Below are 25,132 nucleotides of genomic sequence, written 5' to 3'. Positions count from 1 at the left end.
ACCCTGATTGACCAAGAATGGATAGGTTTTAGGATCGATTCCTGGGAATACAAAGAATTCCAAGACTATAGGAGGTATCTGGTTCGACTCCCGGGAAATACAGACCCGGTCAAAATAAGGCGCCCAAGCTAAGATGCTTGCTTTAATTTTTCCTGGAAGAAAGTTTCCGCGGTGGTCATCGCGTCAGACAAGCCTTCGATGTTACTTCCCTGCGAGAAAAAGAAGAAAGATTCGATCGACAGAAGTTCGTGCGATCGAGGACAAGCAGCGAGTGAGCGACGACATCCAAGAAAAAACTTCGAAACTTTCTTACTTGTCCTTGAGCGAGGCCGTTCTTTCCACCACCGCCCTTGCCTTTGAGCGGAGCGAGAACTTTTTCCAGCCACTCCAGCACCGAGATTCCAGTTACCGCGGCTGGAACTCCCGCGTAGACGAGAACTTTGTTGGCTGCTTCATCCACGCTGAAGAACATCGCTGCGAGATCCTGTAAAAGAGCTCCATACGCTAAGTCTAAATCCACTGGGAAGACACTGGTACCTTGTGCTTGTTAGTGACCGAGGTCACGGCCTCACGAATCGCATTGGCATCCAGACCAACGTCGATTCTAGAAATGCAGCACTTCTCGCCCTTGGAAGCAAGAGCATCTGCTGTGTCCACGGCTGCCTTGATCGCAAGTTTTAAGTTCGCGTCTGCAATCGCTTTTTGGTCTTTCCGGATGCGTTCCTGGCCAAGGTTCCGTGGTTTGAGTTACTACCGTCAAGAAAATTTTATACCTTACCTGGAGCTTGTTAAGTTGGAGCCTCAATGCAGTTTTTCGAGCTGCAGGTAATTCGGCTGCGTCCAGAGAGCTCTTCAAAGCCGCAACTTCCTACGAAAAAAACAAAACAAAGAAAGACTCGGGAATAGCTTGCAGTAAAATGCTAACCTTCTCAAGTGTGGGTCCTTTTAGCTTTGAAACATCGGCCACCTTGAATTGGAAAGAATCCGCTCGCGAGATGGCTTCTTTCGCGAGGTCGCCAGTGAGAGCAATTACTCTACGAACTCCTTTGGAGATCCCCTCTTCGGAAACCAGCGCAAAATCTTGAGCTTCCTTCGTGTTACTGATGTGGGTCCCTGACGGAAAGAAATGGTTCAACGAAAGCAAGAGCGAAACATTTCTTACCTCCGCAAAATTCTGTGGAAAGACCAGCCCATTCTGGATTCTCGGGATCGGACAAAAGGTCCTCCACAGGTTTTCCCACAGTAACAACTCTTACGGGGTCAGGATACACCTGGTAGAAAAAACACTTTCAACGGCTGTGAAATAATAGAGTAATACCTCGCCAAAGACTGCACGAAGGCCAATAATTCGTTTAGCCTGAGCAAGACTTGCTTCTTTCGTGTATACTGGCAATGCATCTTTAATCTGCTTCTCCACGATTGATTCAATCTGCTGAAGATGTTTCGGTTCAATCGGTTTTCCTGCAAACTTTCCAGAGTCAACTTAATGCAAGCTTCGGGAAAAAGGAAAAGTACCATGTGAAAAATCAAATCTGAGTTTCTCTGGTGCAACCAAAGAGCCTTTCTGATCGATGTGATCTCCAAGCACCGTCTGAACAAATAGCAACCATGACAATCAATCGACTTCATAAACTGCAGTTACATATCACCTTGAGTGCGTAATTTAGTAGGTGCGTACACGTGTGGTTTGGAGCAACAAGAGCGCGTCTGGCATAATCAACCTACCTAAGGAAGTCAGACACATTTCGAGGGATTGTACAGAAGCCATACCTTCAAGACCACCCTGTCGTTAAGAGAAATCCGACCAGAGCTTGTAGTGAAATGCACAATATATCCTCCAAAACTCTGAACGTTCTCAATTTCGAATGAAGACGTTTCTGATGTTATCACTCCAGTGTCAAAAATCTACAACCATCCTCAGAAAGAAAAGAGCTTAAGTAAAAGAACTCGACAAAAAGTATGTGTCACAAACCTGTCCTCCTTGTTCAGCATAGAAGCTCGTCGAATCTAGTATCAAGCCCAAGGTTTCTCCGTCCTGACTGCCATTTGATGGGAAGCGTTGAACAAAGCCTTTACTCGTAAAGATTGCAAGCACTGTAGCCTCGTGATCTTCATTCCAAATGTACTTCCTCTTATCGTCAGTTGGCACAATTTGTTGAGTTTGCAAGTAAGAAGTTTCGTCTGCCTCCAAGACTAGAAGTCCTCCGCCAGTCTGAGGAAAAAAATACTTGTTAGACATGCAGTAGTAAAATTTGCTTACTTTTCCGCGTGCAGCTCGCGCCTTCTCTTTTGCTTCCTCCATTACTCGGTTGAAACCTTCAATGTCAACCCGAATATGTTTTTCTTCTGCCATTAACTACAAAAACGAACCAGAACTTAGGCAAGCAAAATAAAGAATGACGAACTCACTTGAGTAAGATCAATTGGAAATCCGTATGTATCCCAAAGCAGGAATGCATCCTAAAACGAGAAAGATAACGAAGTTCACAAAAACCGATAAACCGAAACTGACCTCTCCACTCAACTGATCAGACTTTAAATCGGAGGTTAATCTGTTGAATTTTTCCAGGCCCTGAAAACAATTACGCATGTCAGTCTCATGGCAACCAGGCGAACTGGAAAAACGAAAACCTTTGCAAGAGTTCTGCCAAAACTAGTTTCTTCTTCGGCAATGATTTCCTTAATTTTCTTCTCCGCTTTGCGCAACTCGGGGAAAACGTCACCCATCAGCCTCACGACGACATCCACCAACCTGCGTTCCTCAATGAGAAATCGAACGGTAAAAGTATAAAAATCGCATACCCGCTAAAAAAGCCTTCTTTCGCCTTCAAGACGTCTCGACCATATCTCACAGCCCTTCTCAATATCCGCCGGAGCACATACTCACGCCCTTCATTGCCTGCAGAAAAATGGGATGAAGCTAATGTTCTCTTAAAAAAATTTGTACGTGCCTGGGCGAGCACCGTCAGCGATGGCAAAAGACAGAGTTCGAATGTGATCAGCAACGACTCTGTATGCTGTATCAACGTTATCCAAATCGTCTTTTCCTAGTTTTCCTGAATAAGGACGTGCGCCAGTTACCTGCGACAAACCAGATATAAAAACTCAAACGAGCTTCTTAACTTACCGCCCGGATTTCTTCAAATATCGGCACGAACACGTCCGTATCATAGTTGCTCATCTTATTTTGCAACACAGAAGTTAATCGCTCGAATCCCAACCCAGTATCGACATGCTTTGCCGGCAAAGGTTTCAGTGCGCCATCAGATTCCCTGTTGAACTGATTTGCAAAGCTTAGCATGAGAAACTCCGATCACTTGGACACAAGTACCTGAATGAACACGAGATTCCAAATCTCTATGCATGTGGGGTCATCGTTGTTGACCAGCCCAGATGCATCGCGGTTTCCAAGCCTATCATAATGTATTTCAGTACAAGGTCCACACGGCCCCGTGTCTCCCATTTCCCAAAAGTTATCCTAGATCCCAAGGTTTCATTAGTTTCCACATGTTCCCTCGCTCTAGGAAAGGAAATGAAAAACTTTACCTTGCAACCGAAGGGAAGAACACGACTCTCGGGTAAAACCTTGAGCCAAATCTCTTTTGCTTCGTTGTCTGGTGGAATTCCGAGCTTTTCATCTCCACCAAAGTACGTTGCGTACAGGCGCTCTTGATCGATTTTGTATACCTGTGAACAGTCCAGTGAAAAAAAAACTCTAAAACTGTCACCGAAATCTCTGTACCTCTGTGAGCAGCTCCCATGCCCAAAGGATGGCTTCTTTCTTGAAGTAATCCCCGAAAGACCAGTTCCCAAGCATTTCAAAGAAAGTGTGGTGGTATGTATCCTTGCCAACATCATCCAAATCGTTGTGCTTCCCTCCAGCGCGTATACACTTTTGTGAATTACATGCACGCCTGAGCTGCCCGAGCTTGCTCCTGGGATCCACAATCCCGAGGAAAATCGCCTTGAACTGGTTCATCCCTGGCAATCCAAGAAAAATAGCGCGATACATATTATATGGCATTACTTTACAGCGAAGAAATCACTCACCGGCATTCGTGAAGAGCAGCGTCGGATCATCCAGCGGCACCACAGGACTGGATTCCACAAGCGCATGAGCCTTGGACTCGAAGAATCGGATGAACTGGCTCCGGACCGCGCTCGCAGTCCAGCCCGCCGTCCAGCTCGCCATCGCGCCCTCCTGCTTAGGGCAAGGAAGAAAGCTCTGTTCTAGGGCTAAGCTTCCTTGCGGCCCTTGTTAAATGGAGGGAGAAAATGCCGTTGCCTGGATCGCTCGTCTCGATCAACCCCGCCGCGATTACCAGGGAGGAATCCATTCGCCTCATCAAAAACTGCAAGACCCTAGCATCAGCACGGAGAATCGAGTCTCTCATTCCCAATCGCGATCTCTACCTCTCGAATTTGCTGCTCCAGATGTATGGCCGCATCGGCAGCATTGGCGACGCGGCGAGGATCTTCGCGGCGATTCCCGACGGCGCCAAGAACTCCTTCTCTAGGGTTTTCATGCTCGCGGCATATGCCCGGGCCGGCCATCTTGACAAGGCCAGTACCGTGTTCGAATCCTTGCCCCACAAAACCCTCTTCTCCATGACGGCAATGCTGGATGCTTTGGCGCAAAATGGCTCTACGCAGCAAGCGAAAGATTTCTTCGACAGAATGCCCGAGAGGGACATAATCACCTGGACGACGATGCTCCGGGCATATTCCCGGACCGGGCATCTTGTCGAGACAAAGAATCTTTTTGATTCTATGCCAGGGTGGAACTACATCTCCTGGACAATTCTGCTTGATCTCTACCGTCGGATTGGTGACATTCCCGGATTGCGTGACGTGTTTCAATCTATGCCGCAGAAAGATCTTGCTTCCTCGGCCACTGTGTTAATAGCATATGCCGAGAACGGGCATATTTGCGAAGCCAAAGCTCTCTTTGATTCCATGCCAATGTGGGATCTCGTCTCTTGGACCGCGATGCTAACGGTATATTCCAAATTTAAAACTAGGATAGCGCGAGAGTTCTTCGGCCGGGCGATGCCAGAGTTTGATGTGATTTCTTCCACTGCGATGCTGAATTCACACGCTCGGGACGGCGATTCGAAGCGAGCAAAGGAGATCTTTGATGCGATGGAGGTTAGGAATCTTGTATCTTGGAATTCGCTGCTTTCTGCATTTGCCCCCAGAGATCGGGAGCTCTGGAGTGTGAAATCTCTGTTTGATCAAATGCCCGAGAGGGATTCACTCTCTTGGAACTTGATGCTAGGTGCGTTATCACGACACGGAGATCTAAACGAGTTGAAGCATCTTTACTGTTCGCGGCAAGAGGATGATGCTGTTGCATCGACGATAATGTTCTCGGCGTATGCCCGAACTGGGCATATAATAGAAGCGCTAGAAATCTTCTCTGGATTAAGAGAAATCAATGTTATTTCGTTTAATGCAATGCTAGGTGCTTGTGCTCAGAACTATTATTTAGAAGAATGTAAGTATCTTTTTGATTCCTTCAAAAAACACGACATTGTCTCTTGGACAAGCTTACTTACAGCATATGCCCAATCCGGGCATTTTGATCAATCAAAGAGTATATTTGTCAGCATGCCAGAATGGAACATGTTTTCTTACAGTTTGATGATAAAGGTTTTGGCACAAAACAGGAAGTTGGAAGAGGCTAGAAATTTATTTGATCAATCTTTGGAGAAGAGCATTGTCTTGTGGAACGCCTTGATCTCCGCACATTGCCAGAATGGTCAAATTCTTCTAGCAAGAAAGCTCTTTGATTCCATGCCGGAACGCGATTTAATCTCGTGGAATGCGATTCTGGCGGGTTTATCCCAGACTTCGAATCCACAACACGCGTTTGATCTCTTCCATGAGATGATCTTTACAGAAACACCAGACAAGACGTCCTTCGCAAACATTCTTGCGGCGTGTGGCAGTGTCTTTACAGCTCGGAGCTTCTTCCATTCCATGCTCTCGGATTTTAACATCGAATCCACGAAGATCCACTTCTCAGCCATGATTAATGTGCTTTGTCAAGCTCGCTACTTCTCTCACGCGCGAGAGCTCATGGAAACCATGCCCTTTGTACCCGATTCTATCGATTGGATGTGCTTGAGAAAATCTTTAGCCTCTTAGATTTATTTCTAGGGTTTCTCGGGTTAGGGTTTTTGGGGCGAGGGGCGAATCTGTGCATGGCGCGTCTGCGATCCTCCGGGCCTGGAATCCGGTATGAGAATGGGACTAGGGAGTAGAATCTAGGCGGTGAGCACAGCAGCGGGTGTTCTCGGGTCCGGGGCTATGGACGAAGACGACGATTTTGGAGATCTCTATGCTGGATTGGGCGGGAGCGGCGACGCCGAGGCCCCGCGCGCTCCAGCGGCAGCTCCAGCGCCTGGATTCAGCTTGGAAGAGGAGGACGAGGACGATTATCCTGGCTTTGGCGGGGATGATAGCGCCAGGGCCGCCGCTGGAGGTTCTTTAAACAATGGGTCGGCCAAAGGAGCTGGTAATCGGGGCGAAGAATTCTCGGACGACGAGTCCGGAAGAAATGCTGCCGAGGGGTCCGAGAGCGACAGTGACGATGATCTCCAGATTGTGCTCAACAATGTCAAGCGCGCTCCTCCAGAGGCCGAGGCTCCAGCCCTGGGTGAGAGCAATGAGGAAGCGGAAGAAGTACCGACCGCAAACCAGCCCTGGTTGGACGAGCAATCCACTCAGTCGGATCAAGTTCCACCGTCGCAGCCGCCTCTCGGAGTTCCTCTGGGAGGTCCTCCTGGGATTTTGCCTCCTGGTTTGCTGCCTGGCGATCAAGTTGGTGCTGCTAGGCCACCTGTGGTAAATCCTGGTGGTCCTCTGCGCCCGCCCGGGAAGTTTATGCATCATGCACAGTTCAAGGTACCTCGTTTTTTTCTTTTCTTTTGTTTGGTTAGCAACCCTGATTGTGATGCGCCATTGAACTGCAGTATGTGCGAGCTCCAATGTCTGGTCCTGCCATGAACAGTGCCCCTGGTCCGGGACTGGGAAGAGGAACTTTTCCTCCGGGTCCTTGGGGTCCTGGAAAGGGACCTCCGCTTCTTGGTTCTGGTCCGTCAAGGCCTTGGTCTGGTCCTAGTGGCTATCCGCATACAGAGTTTCATCTTCCCCCAACCAAGTAAGCTAAAAAGTACGTCTAATGTGTAAGCTTCTTTCTTTCCCGGAATGTCCAGGACTGTTTTTGATATGGACTTGGATGCTATGGACGATAAACCATGGAGGAATGTTACTGCGGATATCACTGACTACTTCAATTTTGGCTTCAATGAGAATTCATGGAGGCAATATTGTCAGCAACTGGTATGCTATAATTCTCCTCGCATTTTTATCTCAAGGTTGACTGCAGAGTCAACTTCGACTGGAGGCTACGATGCAAAGCAAAATCAGTGTTTATGAAAGTGGTCGTTCGGAACAGGTGAATACATTCTTTCTACGCGAATTTTTTTTAACATCGTTGAAACAGCCAATTGGTCGTGCAATTCAAGTGGAAGGTGGAGTAGGAGAGAGGCGACCATCCTACGATCTTAGGCGTGGCAGAAATCGTGACTCTAGTGATATTATAGAGGTGAGTGTTTTCGGCAGGATTATTCAGGCTAATTTGTGACTTTGCAGATAGTCTTGAAAGACGTAGAAGTGGAGACCCCCGTGCCTTTTCTTGATCGAATGGACATGGGTGAGAGTGATTACGACATGGGCCATGAACAAGATGGGCCAGACCCGCGGGCAGGGCCTCTGTTGGGAAGAAACCCGTATATGGATGCAGAAGTTCCTCCTTTTTTTCCAATGGGAAGACCGCGAGGTCCATACCATCGAATGTTTCCGGGGGGCTTTGGTGGCAGGTGCGCTTTTACGTTACGTTTTCTGATCTTTAAAACATGATTGTGCAGGGGCGGAGTCATGAGGCCGCCATTCTACGAGCCTGGAATGCCTCCACTCCCATTGCAGATGCGGCCAGAAGGATTTTCAGTTGGTGCTCCTAATGATTTTAATGAGCCAAGGTAGGCTTAGTTTTCTGTTTGTAATCAAGGTCTGAGAGCACCTTTTACTGGTTTCAGGAGAGCATCAAACAGAAGTTCGCAGGGGCGCGCGGGACTAGATGACGAACATAGCAGTGGCAGTGTTGCTGTCAAAGACGACCGCAAGCATGCAGATAGCAGGGATGCGAAGGATGACAGACGTTCGAGAGGCAGTCGAGATCAGGCGAAGACTGAGGACGAAGAGAAGTCTGATGAGCACAAGAAACCTCTTTCTGAGGACAAACATGACCAGGGACGGAGATACTCCGATTCACGTTCACAAAAGGAGGGGCACAAAAAACCGAGTGAGGTCGAGAGGTCCAGCTACAGTGATGACGAAGATCACAAGTCCAGGCATCGAAGTCGCAAGGAAAATAATGGCGAAGGAGACCGGCACTCATGGCAGGCGAAAGCTGCCAGCGACGACAAGTACAAAAGATCGGAGCGAGGGGAAAAAGATCAACGGAAGGATGAGGACTGGGCAAAAAAATCTTATCGAGAACGGGACGACGTGAGGTGGAAGGAAGAGGAAGCTCGAAGGTCGAGAGGGAAGGAGGAAGATGTCTCGCGCAGCAGCAGAAGGGAAGACGAAGGACGGAAAAGAGACAAGGCAGAGGAGTACCATCCCCGGAAGGACAGGGAGGAGTCCTGGAAACGGGACAGAGACCGGGATGACCCTCAGAAGCGAAGGTCTGCTTACGACGACGGCTACGAGAGGAGGGACAGAGAAGAAGACAGGTACTCGGATCGGAGCAGACGCCATGGTTATGAAGAGGAAGACGAGTATCTGCGCCGGAGAAGTAAGCACTCTGATCGGAAAGACTATCGCGACGAGGAAGAGTACTCGTACGACCACCGCGGTGGAAGCTCTCGTGGCGGACGAGAACACTCGGATGATAGATACAAGGAGGAAGAGCGGGTGTACAGAGACAAGTATGGATGGAGCAGCAGAGGCAGGGACGATAGCAGCAGGCGAAATGGCTCGACTTCCGACTACTTGGATGAAAAGGAGAGGAAGAAGCGGAAGACTGATGATTATCAGAAAAGTGTCCATGCAGAGAAGGTACTCGTATCGCCTGCATGAAGCTGATCTCCCCCTTGGCATCGTCGGTTATATACTTTTGCGATTTCGTTTTCTAGCTGACTGCCTGTGTATGTACATATGATGCATTTTGATCATGCTAGGCAGGCAGGCAGCTTTCTTCTCTCCTTTTTTTTTCATACGGCTAGGCAGGCTCATATATGTTTACGTGACTGGCGTTTCTGCCTTTCGTCTCTAATCGTGACTCTTTCAAGCTCAGATGAACTGATGAAACCGGAGACTTAGCCGAGGGTGTTGGTTTGATTGATGGATTTTTTACAGGTGCAAGCCAGAGAGACCACCGAGGACGAGGCAGCCGCGGCGGTGACAACGGTGGCACACGAGAAGAAGCGATCTTCCAGGAGCGAAGCTCATCACGGCGGCCGGGGAGGAGATGACAGTTACTACTCCGACGAGGGGGATGACGATGATAAGCACAGGAAAGGCAGGTCCAAGATGGAGAGGCTTAACAGGGAAAGGCCGACGATCGATGATCAGGAAGAGAAACTTGGGAAGGTTGCTGCCAGGTCCCAGGATCCAGTGAAAGGATCCGCGACGACTCTGGCTGGATCATCGGCAGCGAGCAGTGGAGAGAAGCCCAAGCAAGAAGTGGATCCATTCGCGAAGAGGCGCGAGAGGTTCCAGTCGCAAAAGCCCGATAGCTCCGCCGAGAAGACGAAGAAAACCAACGACAAAGCTTCCATCCAGGCCGATACGTCGGAGTTTAAGCACGAGAGACCGGCGAGGAAGCGACGTTGGGCTTAGCGAAAAATCGGGCCAACCTTACCAATGTATTTATTCTTTGCTAAAGTTTTTTTGCTTGATTGATCTGATCGGACGGCTGATATTCTTGCTAACGTGGCGGTTTACTGGCCGTCCACGTCATTGTGATCGAGATCATTATCTGCATTTCTATGAGACCACGTCACCCAAGGGGAAAGTAATATTACAGGATTTTTCTAGCACTAGGGTTTTGCGCTTCGATCGAGAGGTATGGCGCATTCTGGCGAAATATCGATGGCGCCGACCGAAATGTCGATCGATTTTTTGCAGGAGTTACTGTAGATCGAGAATCGAGATGACTGCCGCTCAGCTGGGAGAGTGCCTGTCCTACGTCGTTTCCAGGTCTGGAAAGGTCCTGGATTCGTGCGGCCGGGTGTTACAGGAGATTGTCCCTGCAAATGCTCCAGATGCCGCTCGAGCGCTTCCACTGGCGTCGTTCGAGGGACAGCCCGAGAGTTTCTTCAATCTGGCAGCTATGGTGGTAGCGTCTGGGGACTCCATTCCTCCCAGCGCCGCCGCCAAAAAGAGGAAGTTCCATCAGCTTGCCTCTCGCAAGCCGGCCTTGGAAAACAAAGGCCAAAGGACTTGCGTGTGGGATGACGAGGTCGGTTCGCTTGAGGATGTTGCCCGAGCGATCTTGCGGAGGCAAAAGAGAGTGTTTGGACGGAAGAGCTCGCGCGGACACGCCGAGCGGCACCGCAGGCTGGTCCAGCATCTCAAAGTTGGCGTCTCTCAGATGTTTATCCTGCAAAGGTAAACGTTTTGCGTTTCTCTTTGAGCTCAGTAGACGCGCCTGAGAGGATGCTTTGCAGGTGGGAAAGAGGCTCGCGAGAGCTCCCCGCAAGGTGGGCGTCTTGGCTCTTGAAGATGTTGAGGAGGACCAAACCACCTCCGCAAGCTTTGCAACGCTTTCTTTTTACCGCCATAGTCGCGATACTTCCCGTCATATGTTGTAGTCTTGTGTGCCAAACGCTTAACATCCTGCCTGACTCGGAGGTAAGCTTTATAGATCTTCTTCTCAACAACATAACTCATACTGTTAGTTTTTTCTAATGTATTTTACTCTCAGGTCCTAAAGTCTGTGGACATCCTGTGTAGTGCACTTGAGAAGAGCTGGGCGTGTTTCTCTCCTTTCCAGTGGGAGATTCTCGAAGAACGCATATACCAGTGCAAGCAAGTGCGACAAAAGGCAGGGACATGGCTGGAGAGACGGTCAAAACCACGAAACAATCTACCTCTTCTCGAAACGAGCATGGTAACAACTGTTCTTTAATGCTCTCTTGGGTTTGAGCACGACTTGTTTGTTGGCAGCCCATGCAAAGTGACAATCAGCGTGCCAGAAAAGCGGATGATCCGTCCTTGTCAAGTTCGTCCGATGAATACGCAGTTTACAACGACGAGAAATTGAGTAACGAGTTGGTGCTGTCCGAAGGAGTGAATGCGCTGGTTGGTAACATTAATTACCTGGAGTGGAACTGTATGCCTGATTCATATCACATTCCTTCCGAGCAGGTTCGACGGGCTCTGCGCGAACGACAGATTCTACCTTCTTTCAAAAAGAATCCTGCTCCTTGCATCGACGCTACTGCAGTACCCGGTAAGAGTGTCTTCCTCTCTTTTAAATATCCCGATAATTCTATGTCCTGTTTTACAGTCTCTACGCAGTGCCCATTATCTGGGTCGCGTTTAAAGGTGGATGGAATAGAAGTTTCCTGGAAAGAGTTTTCGTAATTAACAGTGATACTGTCTCCAGGTCCCTGCACGAGGAATCTCATGCACGCACTTAACTTGCTTTGACTTGGAGTGCTACTTGAAGGTGATTATATTCTCGATCGCTAACATGTGTTTCCTGACGTACGCTGATGGCATAATTTTCAGGAAAATGCGGAGCTTGCAGCTGGTATTGATAAACAAACAGAAGCTACAATGTGGCGATGTCCATATTGTGGCTCTGATGCCACTTGGCCCCAGATCGTAGTGGACGGCTTTATTTTAAGGTGAAGTTGTCGGCTTGTCGCAATCTCCTCCCCCAGATTTTCCCAGATTTTTTATTCGCTGTGTTTGTCATCGTTCAAACTACCTGCTCACTGTTTTCTATCTCCAGGATACTCAAAGCGTTGCCTGGCAATATTCCAGCGGTTTTAATCTGGCCAGATGGAAGGTGGGGTGCCATGGACACTGTTCCCGTCGAGAAGAAAGAGAACTCGAGTGGCAACGATAACAATCACGATGACTATCACACTGGTCTGTCACGCGTTGGTACAGCAATGTCACAGCAACAGGGGCGCAACGTCAAGCCACGCCTGGACGAGACGGACGAGTCAACGTGGGACGTGAAAGACGACAGATCTCGGGGAAGCCGTCGGCTGGACGGTGACGTATCAGGAGACGAGGCCTCGTGTGACCGAGTTACTTCCTCGGCTGGCACTTCCAGCAACAAGTCGGACAATGAGCGGGCTGGAGGACTAAGTCACGATGATGCAGCGATGAAAAATGGTGCCGCGGTTGACTTGCCTGCTGCTCCGAGCAGGATTCTCCCGGTTCTACTCGAGATCAACCTCCAAGATCTGATCAAGAGCACGCTGAAAAAGGCCAGGTCCAACGAGGCAGCAGAGGCCAGCGAGCAGGGATTAAACGTGTGTGAGGGACAGCGAGGTTGCTTCAAGCCCATCGTGACGCGCGTGGAGCCTTTCAGCGTGTCTCGGGGCTATGGCTGATAAAAAATACTAAATGAGGAGGGAGTGTGGTACCACATTGTTTTTAATGCTAACCAGCTGGTTGGTTCTCGGTGTGTTTTTCTTCTATTTTTTTATGTTTGGTGCAGTGGAGTGTTCCATGGGAGGAAGTCTGCTGCCACAAGGTACAAAAACATTTCGTTTTTTTATCTTTTCTTCTGAGCTTTTCCATCGTTAGAAAGCGTTGGCCTCGCTCAGCTGGCGGAGGAGCCTGCCACTGATGTGATCAGCCATCAATCGATCCAGTCCTCCGACGAGCTTTCCCCCAACAAAAATCAGAGGTATCGGCTGTTTACTCCCTGCTAAGTTCGCTAAAAGTCTTTCTACCTCTACTCCATCCTCGCAGTCGGTATCGATATCAAACAAAGTGGGACAAACTCCCAGCTTGGAGAAGAGCTCCCTCACAACCAGGCTCACGCAGCAAGAGCTTGCACAGATGACAAGCACGGGGCACTGGTGGATGAGCGTGTGAAGCAACTGTGGAGTCGTGTGGAGCTTGGAAGTCACCTCTTCCGGGCTTGACGCCGACGAATCAAAGCTAAAAGCCATGATGAGCGAGACCGTTGCTGCTGCTACTCGAGAAACGCATTGTCCTCCACTCCAAGATTGGCAATTCACAGGCGGAAGAACCGGATAGATGAGATCAAACGAAGAAATCTGGAGTGAAGCAGCCGCGCAAGTGAAAGGAAGAGAGGGAGAGAGGGATCCAGACAAGGGGAAATATATGTGGAAGTGGGGACGGGGGATACTTATTTATATGGCCCTCGGGGAGGAGCTTTGCTTTGGAAGTTCCAGACTTATTGACGTATGGATTTTGGGGAAGGCAAGGGAGTCGTTTGCGATTGGTGGTGATGTCATGCTCTTGTCACACACTCGTCATTGCTTTGGAGATCTTTTTTCAAACGACAGCATGATGAAATGCAATTTACGTAAATAAAATGCTTTAATCATGCTTTGCATCAAAATAATAATGCAATAAGTTATTTAGAGATAACCAAACCAAAGATATCCGATGATTTGTATAACACCTAGTTTACTAATGCATGTTTATAATTTAGTCAGAACCATTACTTATTCTAGTAAAAATCATGAAAAAATCTTATAGCTTAATTAGGAACGATTATGAGGATAAGATAATTGATCATACTAAATTTAGTTTTTTCTTCATTCTGTTTAGGTTTCAATCGTGGCAAGGTATGTATGTATGAATGAGAATTTCTTTGCTAAGGATCTTCTAATCTCTATTATTTAGTAACAATGTACAAGAGTATAATTCACAGCATAAATTCCAAGATGAAGAACCCACAATATGCCCTCGTTGCAGCTCAATTGACACTAAATTTTGTTATAACAACAACAAAAAGGCCTCACAGCCGCGATATCGATGCAACTCGTGCAAACGGAAATTCACCAAAGGTGGCAGGATTAGATTTGTACCACCCAAGAAACTGGAGAGGCAAAGGGGAACAGTGAGTAATGGCACTAAGTCCAGAAGCAAGGGTTCCAGGATAAAATCTAAGCAATCCTCCAGGACTTTATCCAAGAATACTACAGTTGTGTTAAGTGTCTCGGATGAATCTGAGGATGAAACTTATCTTGAGGAAGAATCCTTAGAGGAAGAAGATGAAGATGAAGAGAGTGATAGCCGGAATCAAGCTAACAAGAAAATAATCAGGAGAGAAAGAAAAGATTATCAAGTGGTAAGGAAGAATTACAAGCCCTTAATAACTGCTAAGGAAATTAATTTTGCTAAATCTCCTTGGTATAAGGTTGCATTTAACAAGATCAAGAATGCCATTCTAGATGGTTATAATGGCATTGTTTATTGAACCAATAAATAAATTATTATTACTTCACATATATTTTTTTTCTTTTGCTCATATGCGTGTGAGTTAAGTATATGTCACTTTTGAGGACGCGTTCTTCCTCGTGCCTACTTTCTTTGCCTCACCATCTGTGGCTTGTTTGCGGGCTCTTCGGTTTCGACAGGTGACAATCTCGCCATCTTCTGGGCGATCGATCGTGTGCTCTCGGCTCTTGGGACTGTTGAAGTCTTTGACAGCTTCGACTAGTGGTGATCCAGCTTTCCTGCCCGCCATCGTGTTAAACTATTTCCTCGCTCACTCAAAAAATTCACGGGGTTGACAGGAACACATAGCCCACGGGATTTTTAGGCTCCAGATAAAAAGCCATAGCTCCAGCGCGAGCTCCTTGCCCAAATTTCTTGTAAAGTTTGCATGACCATAGTAAGCTCCTCCAATCCACAGCATCCGGCACAAATGGCATGGTGGCCAGCAGCTCTTCCACCTGTTCCAAATGCCCAGATCGCCCAAGCAAGCTGGCGACGCAGCAATAGTGCTGCTTTGACGGGGTCAACCAAAAGTCCAGGACCATTGACCAGAATCGGGCTCGTGCCGAGCTCAGGCCGCCCAAGTGAGCGCTCGCGACGAGCACGCAAGTGAAGGAGATCTCGTCCGGAGCAAGCGTTGATCCCATCTCGTGGAAAAGTTGGAGCAGAAGTTTGTGATCTTCCAGATCTCCGTGACGGGCAAATGCCGCAAAAATGACATTCCAAGAGACCAGATCACACCCCGGCATTTCATTGAAAAACGCAACTGCCCTTTGCAATGGCGAGTTTTGGGTGTGCGCCGACAGCATCGAGTTCCACAAAATCATGCTGCGGTCTTTGGCAGAATGAAAGAGAATCTCGGCTTCGGTGAGCTTGGCCGCATGAGAATATGCCGTTACCATGGCCGTACAGGCCACGGCATCCCACATTGCCATCCGATCAAAAATCCTCTTCGCGTCGTCTAAACACCCGCTTAGCACAAAACCGCCCAGCAAAGCATTCCACGTAACAATATTCCTCTCGTGCATGGTATCAAACTCATGCTTGGCAAGTTCCAGATTCCCAGCCTGGGAATATGCGGCCACCATGCAAGTACCAGATACCACGTCGTGCTCATGCATTCTCTCGTACAAACGCGTGGCTCGCGGAATATCCCCGTTCTGGGCATATGCTGTAAGCATTGCAGTCCAAGAAACAATGCTGTGCTCGGGCATCAAAGTTTGGAACATTCTCTCAGCTTCTGCCAGATCGCTTGCTTGAGCGTAAGAAGACAAGATCACGGTGTAGCAAACAATATCTTTGCTTTTGATTGCTTCGAACACGCTCTGAGCTTCATGCAAATGCCCATTTGCGGCACAAATGCCGAGCATGCTCGTCCAGGCGACGAGATCGTGCTCGGGCATTGAGCAAAACAAATCTTTTGCTTCGCAATATGTCTCACTGGATCTTCCATAACCTTCGAGCAAGTACGTCCAGGAGACGAGATCACGCAGAGGCATAGAACAAAACGCCTGCTTTGCCTGCTGCAGATGCCCACAAGTGGCAAATGCACCAACCATGGTAGACCATGCAATTAAATCCTTTTCTGGTATCTTGTCGAATATCAACTTAGCGTACTCAATATTTCCGTGCTTGGCATAGACACTTAGAATAGCCGTCATTGAAACACTAGAGACATCAGGCATGGATTCAAAGAAGTCTCTTGCATATCCCAATTCCCCATTCGCGGTAAATGCAAACAGCATGAGCTCCCACGAGAAAGAGTTTCTCGAAGGCATTGCAAGAAAGAGGCGATGGGCGTCGCGAGCGCTGCCACACCTCCCATACATCTGCATGATGGTGTTGAGGAGGAAGACGTCGCACGGATCGAGCAAGTGGCGGATCCGAGCATGAATTTCCCTGGCGCCTGCGAGGGTGCGGCATGATTTGATGAGCTGCAACGCCGATTCCCTGTGCAAAACCTCTCGCCCATCGCCGTTTCTCCTCACAACATCATGCATCCTGCACAAAACTTAGTAAAGCTTAAAGTTAGCATAGTTATAATTAATACTTTAACTATAACCAACTATCATTGCAATCAATACTTTAATTATAATCATCATTGCAATTAATACTTTAACTTTAATAATTGGTATTTTTCATTTATAATTAAACTAATTAAAAAGGCACCTTTTAGAGAAAAAGTATAAATAAGTGGACCCAGAATGTGTTCACTAGGGTTTATTGCATCGTCATGAAGAAGGCGCAAGAAGCTGAGGGGTGGGAAGGGTTTTTAGCTGAGATGGATGATCATTTAGCGGCGATGGGCGAGAAAGATTTAATTTCACCTCCATGGGGTAATCAAAGTAAGTGGGAGGTGATCCCAACCATGCAAGATGTCATGCTCAATGATCTGGAGGACGAGGTCCAAGGCGACGAAGAGCAGTATGAAAGAGGTTTGGCTTGCCCTCCATGGGACCCGGAAGCTCTCAAAAGCTTCTGTGCCATGGACGACTGGTGTGGAAAGCCGGTGACGGCGAGAGTCAGGCCCAAAGAGCCCGCGAACAAGCCCAAGACTCCGAGCAATCCCGAGAGGCCAGAGCCTCCGAGCAAGCCCAAGAGAAAGAGCTCGAGCGAGCCCGAGACCTCGAGCGAGCCCAAGAGGCCAAAGATTTCGAGCGAGCCCAAGAGGCCCAAGACCTCGAGCCAGCCCAAGAGGCCAAAGACTTCGAGCGAGCCCAAGAGGCCGAGGAAGAACGCGTCCTCAAAGGTGACGCCCGAGCTGCGAGCGCTGCTAGCGAAGGTGAGGGCGACGCTGCCCGATCAAATCGACTGCCCGTGGTGTGGGGTCAAGTGGTACACGAGGTTCTACGATTTCAACAATAACAAGCCCGGGCAGCCCAGGTACCATTGTAACCCATGCGGGGGTACCTGGACCAAAGACAAGACGCCAAGGCCAAGGAGAAAGAGGCCAGCACTCTAGACGATCGATCGATCGAAATGTTTCTTCTCACCTTAGATCAAAGGAATCATATACAAACTTTTGCTTACACGCTCGCTCATCGCTCACGCTACGCTTATACGCGCTCAGCCCATGGCGTACTTCTGCGTCCAGGTTCGCGCAGTCCCCTCGTACTTTGCTCTGTCGGTCTTGTACATGTGAGCAATCTCCGGGACCAAAGGATCGTCGGGGTTTGGATCCGTGAGTAGCGAGCAAATCGACAGGAGCACCTGGCAGGCATCAAACAAATCCCTCTCTCCATCACAAAACTGAAAGCTAAGAGCTAAATCGAAGTGAGAAGAACCTTGGAGATCGTCAATGCGGGGCTCCACTGCTCCTTGAGGATGTCCAAGCAAATGCTTCCATTGCTGTTGATGTTTGGATGGAAAACCTTGGTTCTAAAGGACACCTGATAGAACAACAAAAAGCTTTAGTCGAAGAAACCACGAAAGAAGAAGATGTACTCGACCTTGGGAGGCTTGAATGGATAATCGGGAGGAAAATGGATGGTGACCAAGAACACCCCGCCAGCGTAAGGACTGTCGGGCGGCCCCATGATCGTCGCTTGCCAATGGAACATATCCTCCGCCACGGGCCCTGGAGTGACGAGATCCCTCGCAACAAGAATTCAAGCCCTGGAGCTCACACTAAACCCTAGAGTTTCGGTCACGTACCGGCACTGCACGACGTGGGAGGGTCCTTTTGCAAGTCCTTCAACTCCTTGAGGATGCGCTTCGACGCCATAGCCGATCAATCGGCCACCCACAGGCGCGCGAGAGAGCGGCGCGCCCCCGGAGAGACGATCCCTCCACGGAAATTCGTCGGCAGCGCGGCGCGCGAGCAGGGATCGTGGGGCGCGGCGCCACAATCACGCGCGCACCATAAAAAGATTGATGCGAACGAACCCTAGCGCCCCACCGCATTTTGGGCTGGGCCTTTTCGTTACGGGTGACACGTCACCACCACTTTTTTAGGGCTAGAGCTAGGGCTTCTCTTCTATTCAATTCAAACAGCGTAGAATATTCGTGTCGATTCGATTGGCGTGGTGGTACCTTGGAGATGGGGTCTTGGCTTCGTCGATTGGATGCTTTGTTTTTTTTCTTGTTCTTCGTCTTCTTGGTTGGATCGATCAGCCCATGGCGTATTTTTGGGTCCAGTTTCTCGCGGTGGCTTCGTACTTGGCTCTGTCAGTCTTGTACATGTGGGCGATCTCTGGAACCAGAGGATCGTCGGGGTTTGGATCAGTGAGCAGTGAGCAAATCGAGAGCAGCACCTGGGAAGAAGAAACCAAGATCGAGGAGTGATGGATTGATCGAGTGAAAAGCAAAAGCCAAGAGCTTTCTTACCTTGGAGATCGTCAATGCGGGGCTCCACTGCTCCTTGAGGATGTCGAGGCAGATGCTTCCATTGCTGTTGATGTTTGGGTGGAAGACTTTCGTCCGGAACGCAACCTACAAGAGAAAAAACAAAGGAATCACGATGAGATCACGAGTTTGAGTGTGATTCAAGCACTGCAGAGCACTGGAATGGAAAATCTCTAGCGCTACAAGAACCTTTGGAGGCTTGAATGGATAATCCGGAGGGAAGTGGATGGTCACCAGGAAAACCCCACCCGCGTAGGGACTATCGGGAGGTCCCATGATCGTCGCTTGCCAGTGGAACATATCCTCCGCGACAGGCCCTGGGAGAGAAGAACAGGAGAAATTTTCCACTCCATCACATAAACCCTAGAATCGCGAAGATCGATCGTCCGCTTACCGGCGCTACACGACGTGGGGGGATCCTTTTGCAAATCTTTGAGCTCCTTGAGGATGCGCTTGGACGCCATGGCGGCCGCCTCCAAAGATTTCGCCGCGCCGCTGAATCAAAACCCTGCCCGGCGCCGCGCAAGGGCGAGAATATCGATCGATCCGGGCGATCGGGTATGATCGCCGCTCCTCCGCCGCGCCGTGAGATCTGGGTCAAGAAATCCACGCGGAAGAGCATCTTTGTTAGCTCGGACAGTAAAGACGGCTGTGATACTTTCTATCGCCATTGCCAATGGGCCAATAAGCAAATTGGCCATTCCGGACCGCCGGGTATTTTCCCGGACCGGCGGTTTAAGTGCCAGGTGCGTAAGGGACCGCTGGTCCTGACCGGCAATAGCGGGTATAGTGCGTCGGGGACCGAGCCGGCCCGCTGGCGTTGATTGAGGCCGCCGCCGCGTCATTGCCACGTCACTGCATGGAATCTCCACGTCACTGCATCTTCCCATCCACGTCATCACTCGAAAAACGAGTGTTTTTTTATTTCGCTTTGTTCTTGGTGAGGCATTCGCCCAGCGTGACATGGCTGGGCACTTTCAATCCTTTCGATCCAATGTCTTGCAGGCCTAAATGGCCCAATTCGCAGTGTGGGCTGCAAAATCCGGGCTCCTCGCGCGCGTACAGCAGTGCCATTGATGGCGCGGTGGGCGTTTTGGCGGCGAACGAGACGCTGCCCTCGTCCTTGCTCTTGAGGAAGACGATGTTCTTCCCGTCCAGCTTCTGGAACAGCAGGCATTGATCCATCCTCTTGTTCATACACCTGTGGTGGGGCAATTAGAGCGATTTGTAGCCCAGATCGATCGATCACCTGTAGCAGATGATCCACGTGGCCTGGGTCTTGAGCGCCAGCTGCACCGCGACGTCACGAGGAGGGTAGCCCGATTCGATGATGATGTCCAAGCTCACCTGGAAACACCAATTGGAGCGATGGATCAAATCGATTCGATAGCGAATCATCATGAGTTCTTACTCCTTTGGTCCGGTAGGAATCCTGGATGCGCAAGAACTCCGCGGATTTGAGCTGGACCTCTCCTTCTCGGGTAGTGCACGACTTCTCATCGATCATGCGAAGCTCCGACCATCTCTTTACAAGCACTGTAGGTAGAATGAATCCAAAGTTGAGCACATTGGACTAATCTGACCAAGTGCGACTGGGTTGTAGAAACTTACGTGGAAGGCAGAGCCAAGGCAAGATCCCAGCGAAGGTCACCGTGTCTCCGGGCTTGGCGACGAGCTCCAGCGTCCAGGAGAGCGCATCGGTGTTTAGTTCCTTGGTGGCGTCTGCGAGGACCAAGATGTGTTGTGGCTCGCTCCGGGCGAAGGACGATGGATCGCTGCTGCGAGTGAGCGCGATCTTGACGCTGCTGGGGCTGCTGCTCGCGGAGAAGCTCAGGATTTTCTTCTGCGGCTGGTGGAAAAACACCCCGTGGGGCGAATTGATGTAGAAGAATGGACTGAAGGGAGATCGGTTATAAGGCGATTTGATGTGGAAGAATGGATTGGAGGGTGATCGATTGAATGCCGGAGTGGAAGGAAACGATCTCACACGTCTTTGATCGTGCGCTGCCACAATCGAGCTCATGGCAGAAGAAGAAAGAGAAGATCGAAAGAGAGAGAAGAGAGAAGCAAAAAGGAAAGCAATGACGGACTCCCCAAAACTTCAAGCTGTGGACGAAGCGCGAATATCCTTTGCCCGCTAAATCAGTTTAATGGAATATCTGGCCTGCTAATAGAACATTCTCACTTTACATTATTTTAACGAAATTTCCCTTTCGCTGACGGAACATTCTACTTTGCACAAGAAAACAAAAGAGTGTCACAGATAATATTACTTACAAGCCTGGAGAAGAAGCTAAAGAAACGAGTAAAGCAAAAAAAAGGCCTGCGAAATCTCGAGCTCGATCGATCGCCACCATCTTACCAGCGATTCCTCGAGGGCTGCTGCTGGTGATGGAACTGATAGCTCGATCGCCTCCCATTCTCCTTGCCCCATTCATCCTCGTGAACCGACGGAGTTCTCGGCCGGCTCCACATATCGGGCTGCGCGGACTTTGGACGATCGTCTCTCCAGCTCGGCTGCCTCCACTCCTCGTCGTGAAACCCCGGAGTTCTCGGCCTACCGCCATTCTCTCCTCGCCGATATCCTCCTCCCATCTCTCCACCTTCGTGCATGGAAGACGGTGTTCTTGGCCGCCTCCATCCTCCAGACGGCTCGAAGTTGCCACCGTCCGACATGGCTGGCGTCGGCGGCCGCCTCCAGATCTCCGGAGGACCACCGTTTCGATTGCTCTGCGACGATGGCGGCCTCTGCGGATCATCCCTGCCTCCGCTGCGTCGCCGGTCCGAGACGCGCGCGCTTCTCTCAAAATCTTTCACCAGCTGCTCCAGCTCCAGCTCCTTCTTTTCCAGCTCCTCTCTCGCCGCCTCGGAGCCCTCCTTGTCGATCAGATCCTTGAGAGCGTTGATCTCCTCCTTGAGCCTCGTCTCTTCTTTGCTCTCGTACCTGCGAGGAGGATCAAGCAAAACAGCCATGCATCACGTCTGGAAATGAGAATGTGGGAGAGAAACGCACCTCTTTTGATCGAGCTCCGAGTCAAGCTTTCTCCAGTCCTGTCCTCTCTCCTCGAGCACCACCTCTCTCGGCTTGGCAGCTCCGAAAGGATTCGATCGCGGCTTGGCAGTGGTGGTGGTGGTGGTGGTGGCCGAGTTTTTACCAGAGCCAACTTGAACTTGAGGAGTATCACCCGGTGTTCCTGGACGACTCGAGTGGCTGCTCAAAGGCCGGGAGGAATCCACCGGCAAACTTCTCGGCTGTAGATTCAGTCGCGGTCTCTCCATCGCCACCTTTCTCTCATCGCCTCCGCCGGACCATCTGTCCATCTCGGGCTTTGGATCTCGAAAAGACCACGAGTTCCTCCCACCGCCGCCGCCACCATCTCTCCCGCCATAGCCAAAGCTTCTCTCCGACGGGACAAACCTCTTTCCCGCCTTCCAGTCGTCCACCTCATCAGCCTTGCTCGGCGCGTCTCGATCGCTGCCCCGCGAGGAAGGCCGGATCATCATCGCTGGCTTGCTGGAGAACCAGTCGCTGCTCTCATCGGCTCGGGAGGGAGGCGGCGGCATGGCGGCGCCGCCAAAACCCGGATCCCTGGAAGGATGCCGGTCGCGCTGATCGCGATCGCCGCCACGGAAGCCACCATAGCCCCGGAATCCACCGCCGAGGCGCTGCTCGGAGAGCTCCTCCGGAGTTCGCTCCTTGGGGCCAGTGGGAAGGAACATGAGCTCCTCGGATGTGAGGCGATTGCTATCCGACATGAAAATCTGGGAAGAGGAAGGGGTGAATCGCTTCGCACCTGGGCCGACGACCTTGCCAGTCGTGAACGCCGCCAGCGTCATCGTCTGACCCTTGCTCTTCTTCTTGCCGCCGCCGGCGCCGCCGGGCTTGGCTGCCACCGCCAGGGGTGGAAATGCGTCCTCGGGCATCGCCCCTGCCACCGATCCGCCCCCCGCCGCCGCGGCCGCCTCGTCCGCCGCCTCGGATTCGTCCGCCCATGAGCTCACCCAAGCCATAGCTTCCTCCTTTAGGGCTAGCTAGGGCGCACGGAGCTAAAAAAGGTAATGCCAGCTAAGTAATAAAGGTTAAAGTCCACTTCCTCCATTTTTAACTTTACCAACTCGGATAACTCTTCTGCCTACCTAGAGTCTTTGCCCTAAAAGAATCTATCAGACAATGATGCGCAGGAGAAATGCCATTCCTTGCCAGGTCTGTGACATTACAATCCATCTGTGAGTTGTCATGGGGCCTACGTGGCTCGTGCAAGGCCTCAAGGTGGACTTAAACAATTGGGGCGAATTTTACTCGCCACACCAGATCGATTGGAATGAGCTCCTCCTTTTTGAATAAACATATATATAGTGGTCCTCCAGCCTTTAGGTCACTTTATTTTGCCACCTTTTTGTAAACCCTAAACCAGAATTTTGGGTCAGAGGCTCGAAGCCCCAAATCTTTTCAAAGCTGTGGGGAAGTTGACGGAGGGTCGGCGTACTAACCAGCGAGAGACGAGAAGTTTTGATGTATGGATAAATGCAAAATTTCGAATGCCAGGAATCTTCTAGCAGAGACAGAGATGTGTAGAAAAATAATATTGAAAAAGTAAATAAATAGTAAAGAAAAAAAGAGTATTAGTTGTTGAGTGAGTACGTTGCTTGCCTGGATGGAAGTGATCGACGTGTACATGAAAAAGCTGGACGTGTATGTATGTACTTTTTTAGTGTAGAAAAAAACTTGGCACCAGTAGAGCAGCACAATCATGTGCACATTTGAAACTCTACGTACGCCGATCCAACGATACAACAAACAAAACAAACCTCCACAATCTCAATCTCCAAACCATGAGATCATCTGAGAAACTATTCATAGAAAATATAAAGTGAGAAGAAGATGGTCCTCACAACATTAATGAGCATCCGTCGAGCAACTGTCCCACTGACTGTCATTTTGGCGTTTTGGCATCTTCAATCCACTCGCGCTTTATAACCCTGCGCTCGCGAGAGGCTTGGCTCCATCTCCATCGCTCCAAGTAGTAGAAAGCTAAGATCCAAAAGAAGAGAGAAAGATTTGGAGAGCTCTCTTGTTCTTTCTCTCGCGTCGTGACACCACAAGAGTCCACATTGTTTTAATCTTGCGCCAAGCAACAAACTACGGTACAAGCCCAGGTGACAGCCACCACCGATTCGATCATTGTTCCAACCTTGAGAAATCAAGGAGTTTGTAAGAACTTGTGAGAGCTATGTCTAGCTATGATGATCATCGATGTCGCTTTGTCAATGGCGATCAATTCCAGTTCCTCGACTATAGTTTCCAGTGCTTTGATCGCCAAATGTATGATCGTCAAGCCTGGAAAGATTTGGCAGAGTATGCGACTAGTTGCATCATCGCCGGCGACGAGAGAGTAGAGGACAATTCCAAGATCATATCATCCTTCACGCCAAGTATGGATTTCCCACACTGCTCCAGTCTTTTCACTTCCAATCCATCACCCAGCGTCGATAGCAGCAGCTACAATCAAGCCTCTAGATCACTACATTCCCCCGACAGGAGCAAGCCCATCACGCTACAAACTCCTCCACTCGATCATCGCCAAGAGGAGCTCTTCGTCTTTGGAGCGAGCAGTAGTAGCGGCGCAGTAGCAATGAAGAATCTTTTCTATGCAGCTTGCAAGCGCTCGGCGATGGCGGAGGAGGAACAACGAGAAGAGGAATCGTGGAGCAAGCCCAAGAGGAGGAACACGAGGATTTCCAAGGATCCACAGAGCGTGGCGGCGCGGCACCGGCGCGAGAGAATCAGCCAAAAGATCCGGACGCTCCAGCGACTGGTTCCAGGAGGCACAAAGATGGACACCGCCTCGATGCTGGACGAGGCCATTCACTACGTCAAGTTCCTCAAGACCCAAGTCCACTCGCTCGAGCTCCTCGGGTTCCACAGCCCACTAGCAGTCGCTCCTCCGGCAAATCCCTCGAGCCACTTTCCACTCCCGATCGATCGCTCGCAGATGGCGTCGTGCTCTTCGTCTCGGTTCTTCCCTTCGATCGATCACAGCAGTGATATCGAAAGCCAGCACTTGGCTTATCGTCACCAATCCCCATAGCTGTCCAGACATTCCAATCTCGAATCTCTCGAATCGAAAATCTTAGCATAACAATAGCGATCGTCGCTCTCGATAAGTGGAAGAGAAAGCCAATCATGGACGCGTAGAATAACTTTAGAAGCACTCTCGAGTGCCATCGATTAAAGTCTTTCCCTGCAGCAAATGCCCAGTCCTGGCAAATGCCGCTT

The 25,132-nt window shown here is 49.9% G+C and overlaps 11 protein-coding genes across 11 annotated transcripts; 5 read left to right on the top strand and 6 right to left on the bottom strand.

The window, feature by feature from the left end:
- Positions 1-7: 7 nt before the first annotated feature.
- Positions 8-4,265, bottom strand: LOC9654469 (alanine--tRNA ligase). Its single transcript, XM_024688339.1, has 22 exons — positions 4,051-4,265; positions 3,743-3,981; positions 3,547-3,687; positions 3,332-3,478; positions 3,128-3,280; positions 2,952-3,081; positions 2,803-2,899; positions 2,632-2,752; positions 2,513-2,572; positions 2,410-2,460; positions 2,261-2,356; positions 1,973-2,212; positions 1,771-1,905; positions 1,650-1,721; positions 1,516-1,591; positions 1,319-1,461; positions 1,163-1,271; positions 926-1,113; positions 779-868; positions 538-723; positions 314-484; positions 8-209 (listed from the first exon to the last, which is right to left on the bottom strand). The coding sequence occupies exons 1-22, from the start codon at positions 4,190-4,192 to the stop codon at positions 129-131; spliced, it is 2,868 nt and encodes a 955-aa protein (XP_024544107.1). The 5' UTR covers positions 4,193-4,265; the 3' UTR covers positions 8-128.
- LOC112351096 (pentatricopeptide repeat-containing protein At2g35030, mitochondrial-like) lies at positions 4,260-5,358 on the top strand. Its single transcript, XM_024688343.1, has 2 exons — positions 4,260-5,148; positions 5,279-5,358. Exons 1-2 carry the CDS (start codon positions 4,276-4,278, stop codon positions 5,303-5,305), a joined length of 900 nt encoding a protein of 299 aa, XP_024544111.1. The 5' UTR covers positions 4,260-4,275; the 3' UTR covers positions 5,306-5,358.
- A 252-nt stretch (positions 5,359-5,610) lies between these two features.
- Positions 5,611-6,150, top strand: LOC112351075 (pentatricopeptide repeat-containing protein At2g44880-like). Its single transcript, XM_024688239.1, has one exon. The coding sequence runs from the start codon at positions 5,611-5,613 to the stop codon at positions 6,148-6,150; it is 540 nt and encodes a 179-aa protein (XP_024544007.1).
- A 12-nt stretch (positions 6,151-6,162) lies between these two features.
- On the top strand, positions 6,163-9,987 carry LOC112351095 (FIP1[V]-like protein). Its single transcript, XM_024688338.1, has 9 exons — positions 6,163-6,909; positions 6,978-7,165; positions 7,221-7,347; positions 7,394-7,462; positions 7,511-7,612; positions 7,660-7,886; positions 7,935-8,045; positions 8,103-9,126; positions 9,427-9,987. The coding sequence occupies exons 1-9, from the start codon at positions 6,313-6,315 to the stop codon at positions 9,907-9,909; spliced, it is 2,928 nt and encodes a 975-aa protein (XP_024544106.1). The 5' UTR covers positions 6,163-6,312; the 3' UTR covers positions 9,910-9,987.
- A 112-nt stretch (positions 9,988-10,099) lies between these two features.
- LOC112351103 lies at positions 10,100-12,718 on the top strand. The gene is made up of 10 exons (XM_024688390.1): positions 10,100-10,135; positions 10,198-10,680; positions 10,740-10,923; positions 10,997-11,182; positions 11,239-11,373; positions 11,440-11,524; positions 11,582-11,619; positions 11,681-11,743; positions 11,806-11,924; positions 12,032-12,718. The coding sequence occupies exons 2-10, from the start codon at positions 10,223-10,225 to the stop codon at positions 12,642-12,644; spliced, it is 1,881 nt and encodes a 626-aa protein (XP_024544158.1). The 5' UTR covers positions 10,100-10,135; positions 10,198-10,222; the 3' UTR covers positions 12,645-12,718.
- A 69-nt stretch (positions 12,719-12,787) lies between these two features.
- On the bottom strand, positions 12,788-13,604 carry LOC9654746 (glutaredoxin-C1). Its single transcript, XM_002983161.2, has one exon. It carries the CDS (start codon positions 13,209-13,211, stop codon positions 12,837-12,839), a length of 375 nt encoding a protein of 124 aa, XP_002983207.1. The 5' UTR covers positions 13,212-13,604; the 3' UTR covers positions 12,788-12,836.
- A 1,191-nt stretch (positions 13,605-14,795) lies between these two features.
- Positions 14,796-16,511, bottom strand: LOC112351074 (pentatricopeptide repeat-containing protein At4g02750-like). Its single transcript, XM_024688238.1, has one exon. The coding sequence runs from the start codon at positions 16,509-16,511 to the stop codon at positions 14,796-14,798; it is 1,716 nt and encodes a 571-aa protein (XP_024544006.1).
- A 969-nt stretch (positions 16,512-17,480) lies between these two features.
- LOC9654467 (ubiquitin-conjugating enzyme E2 28) lies at positions 17,481-18,367 on the bottom strand. The gene is made up of 4 exons (XM_002983160.2): positions 18,166-18,367; positions 17,961-18,088; positions 17,796-17,900; positions 17,481-17,721 (listed from the first exon to the last, which is right to left on the bottom strand). Exons 1-4 carry the CDS (start codon positions 18,233-18,235, stop codon positions 17,578-17,580), a joined length of 447 nt encoding a protein of 148 aa, XP_002983206.1. The 5' UTR covers positions 18,236-18,367; the 3' UTR covers positions 17,481-17,577.
- Positions 18,368-18,468: 101 nt separating this feature from the next.
- Positions 18,469-19,498, bottom strand: LOC9654466 (ubiquitin-conjugating enzyme E2 8). The gene is made up of 4 exons (XM_002983159.2): positions 19,250-19,498; positions 19,045-19,172; positions 18,838-18,942; positions 18,469-18,764 (listed from the first exon to the last, which is right to left on the bottom strand). The coding sequence occupies exons 1-4, from the start codon at positions 19,317-19,319 to the stop codon at positions 18,621-18,623; spliced, it is 447 nt and encodes a 148-aa protein (XP_002983205.1). The 5' UTR covers positions 19,320-19,498; the 3' UTR covers positions 18,469-18,620.
- Positions 19,499-21,023: 1,525 nt separating this feature from the next.
- On the bottom strand, positions 21,024-22,873 carry LOC9654745 (eukaryotic translation initiation factor 4B1). Its single transcript, XM_024688424.1, has 2 exons — positions 21,869-22,873; positions 21,024-21,799 (listed from the first exon to the last, which is right to left on the bottom strand). The coding sequence occupies exons 1-2, from the start codon at positions 22,864-22,866 to the stop codon at positions 21,214-21,216; spliced, it is 1,584 nt and encodes a 527-aa protein (XP_024544192.1). The 5' UTR covers positions 22,867-22,873; the 3' UTR covers positions 21,024-21,213.
- A 1,648-nt stretch (positions 22,874-24,521) lies between these two features.
- LOC112351102 (transcription factor HEC2-like) lies at positions 24,522-25,031 on the top strand. Its single transcript, XM_024688385.1, has one exon. The coding sequence runs from the start codon at positions 24,528-24,530 to the stop codon at positions 24,942-24,944; it is 417 nt and encodes a 138-aa protein (XP_024544153.1). The 5' UTR covers positions 24,522-24,527; the 3' UTR covers positions 24,945-25,031.
- Positions 25,032-25,132: the final 101 nt, after the last annotated feature.

Source organism: Selaginella moellendorffii, unplaced genomic scaffold (assembly GCF_000143415.4).
Source record: "Selaginella moellendorffii unplaced genomic scaffold, v1.0 SELMOscaffold_57, whole genome shotgun sequence".
Taxonomy (NCBI): domain Eukaryota; kingdom Viridiplantae; phylum Streptophyta; class Lycopodiopsida; order Selaginellales; family Selaginellaceae; genus Selaginella; species Selaginella moellendorffii.
Note: the sequence above shows the minus strand (reverse complement) of the source record. Positions and strands in the feature narration are given on the sequence as shown.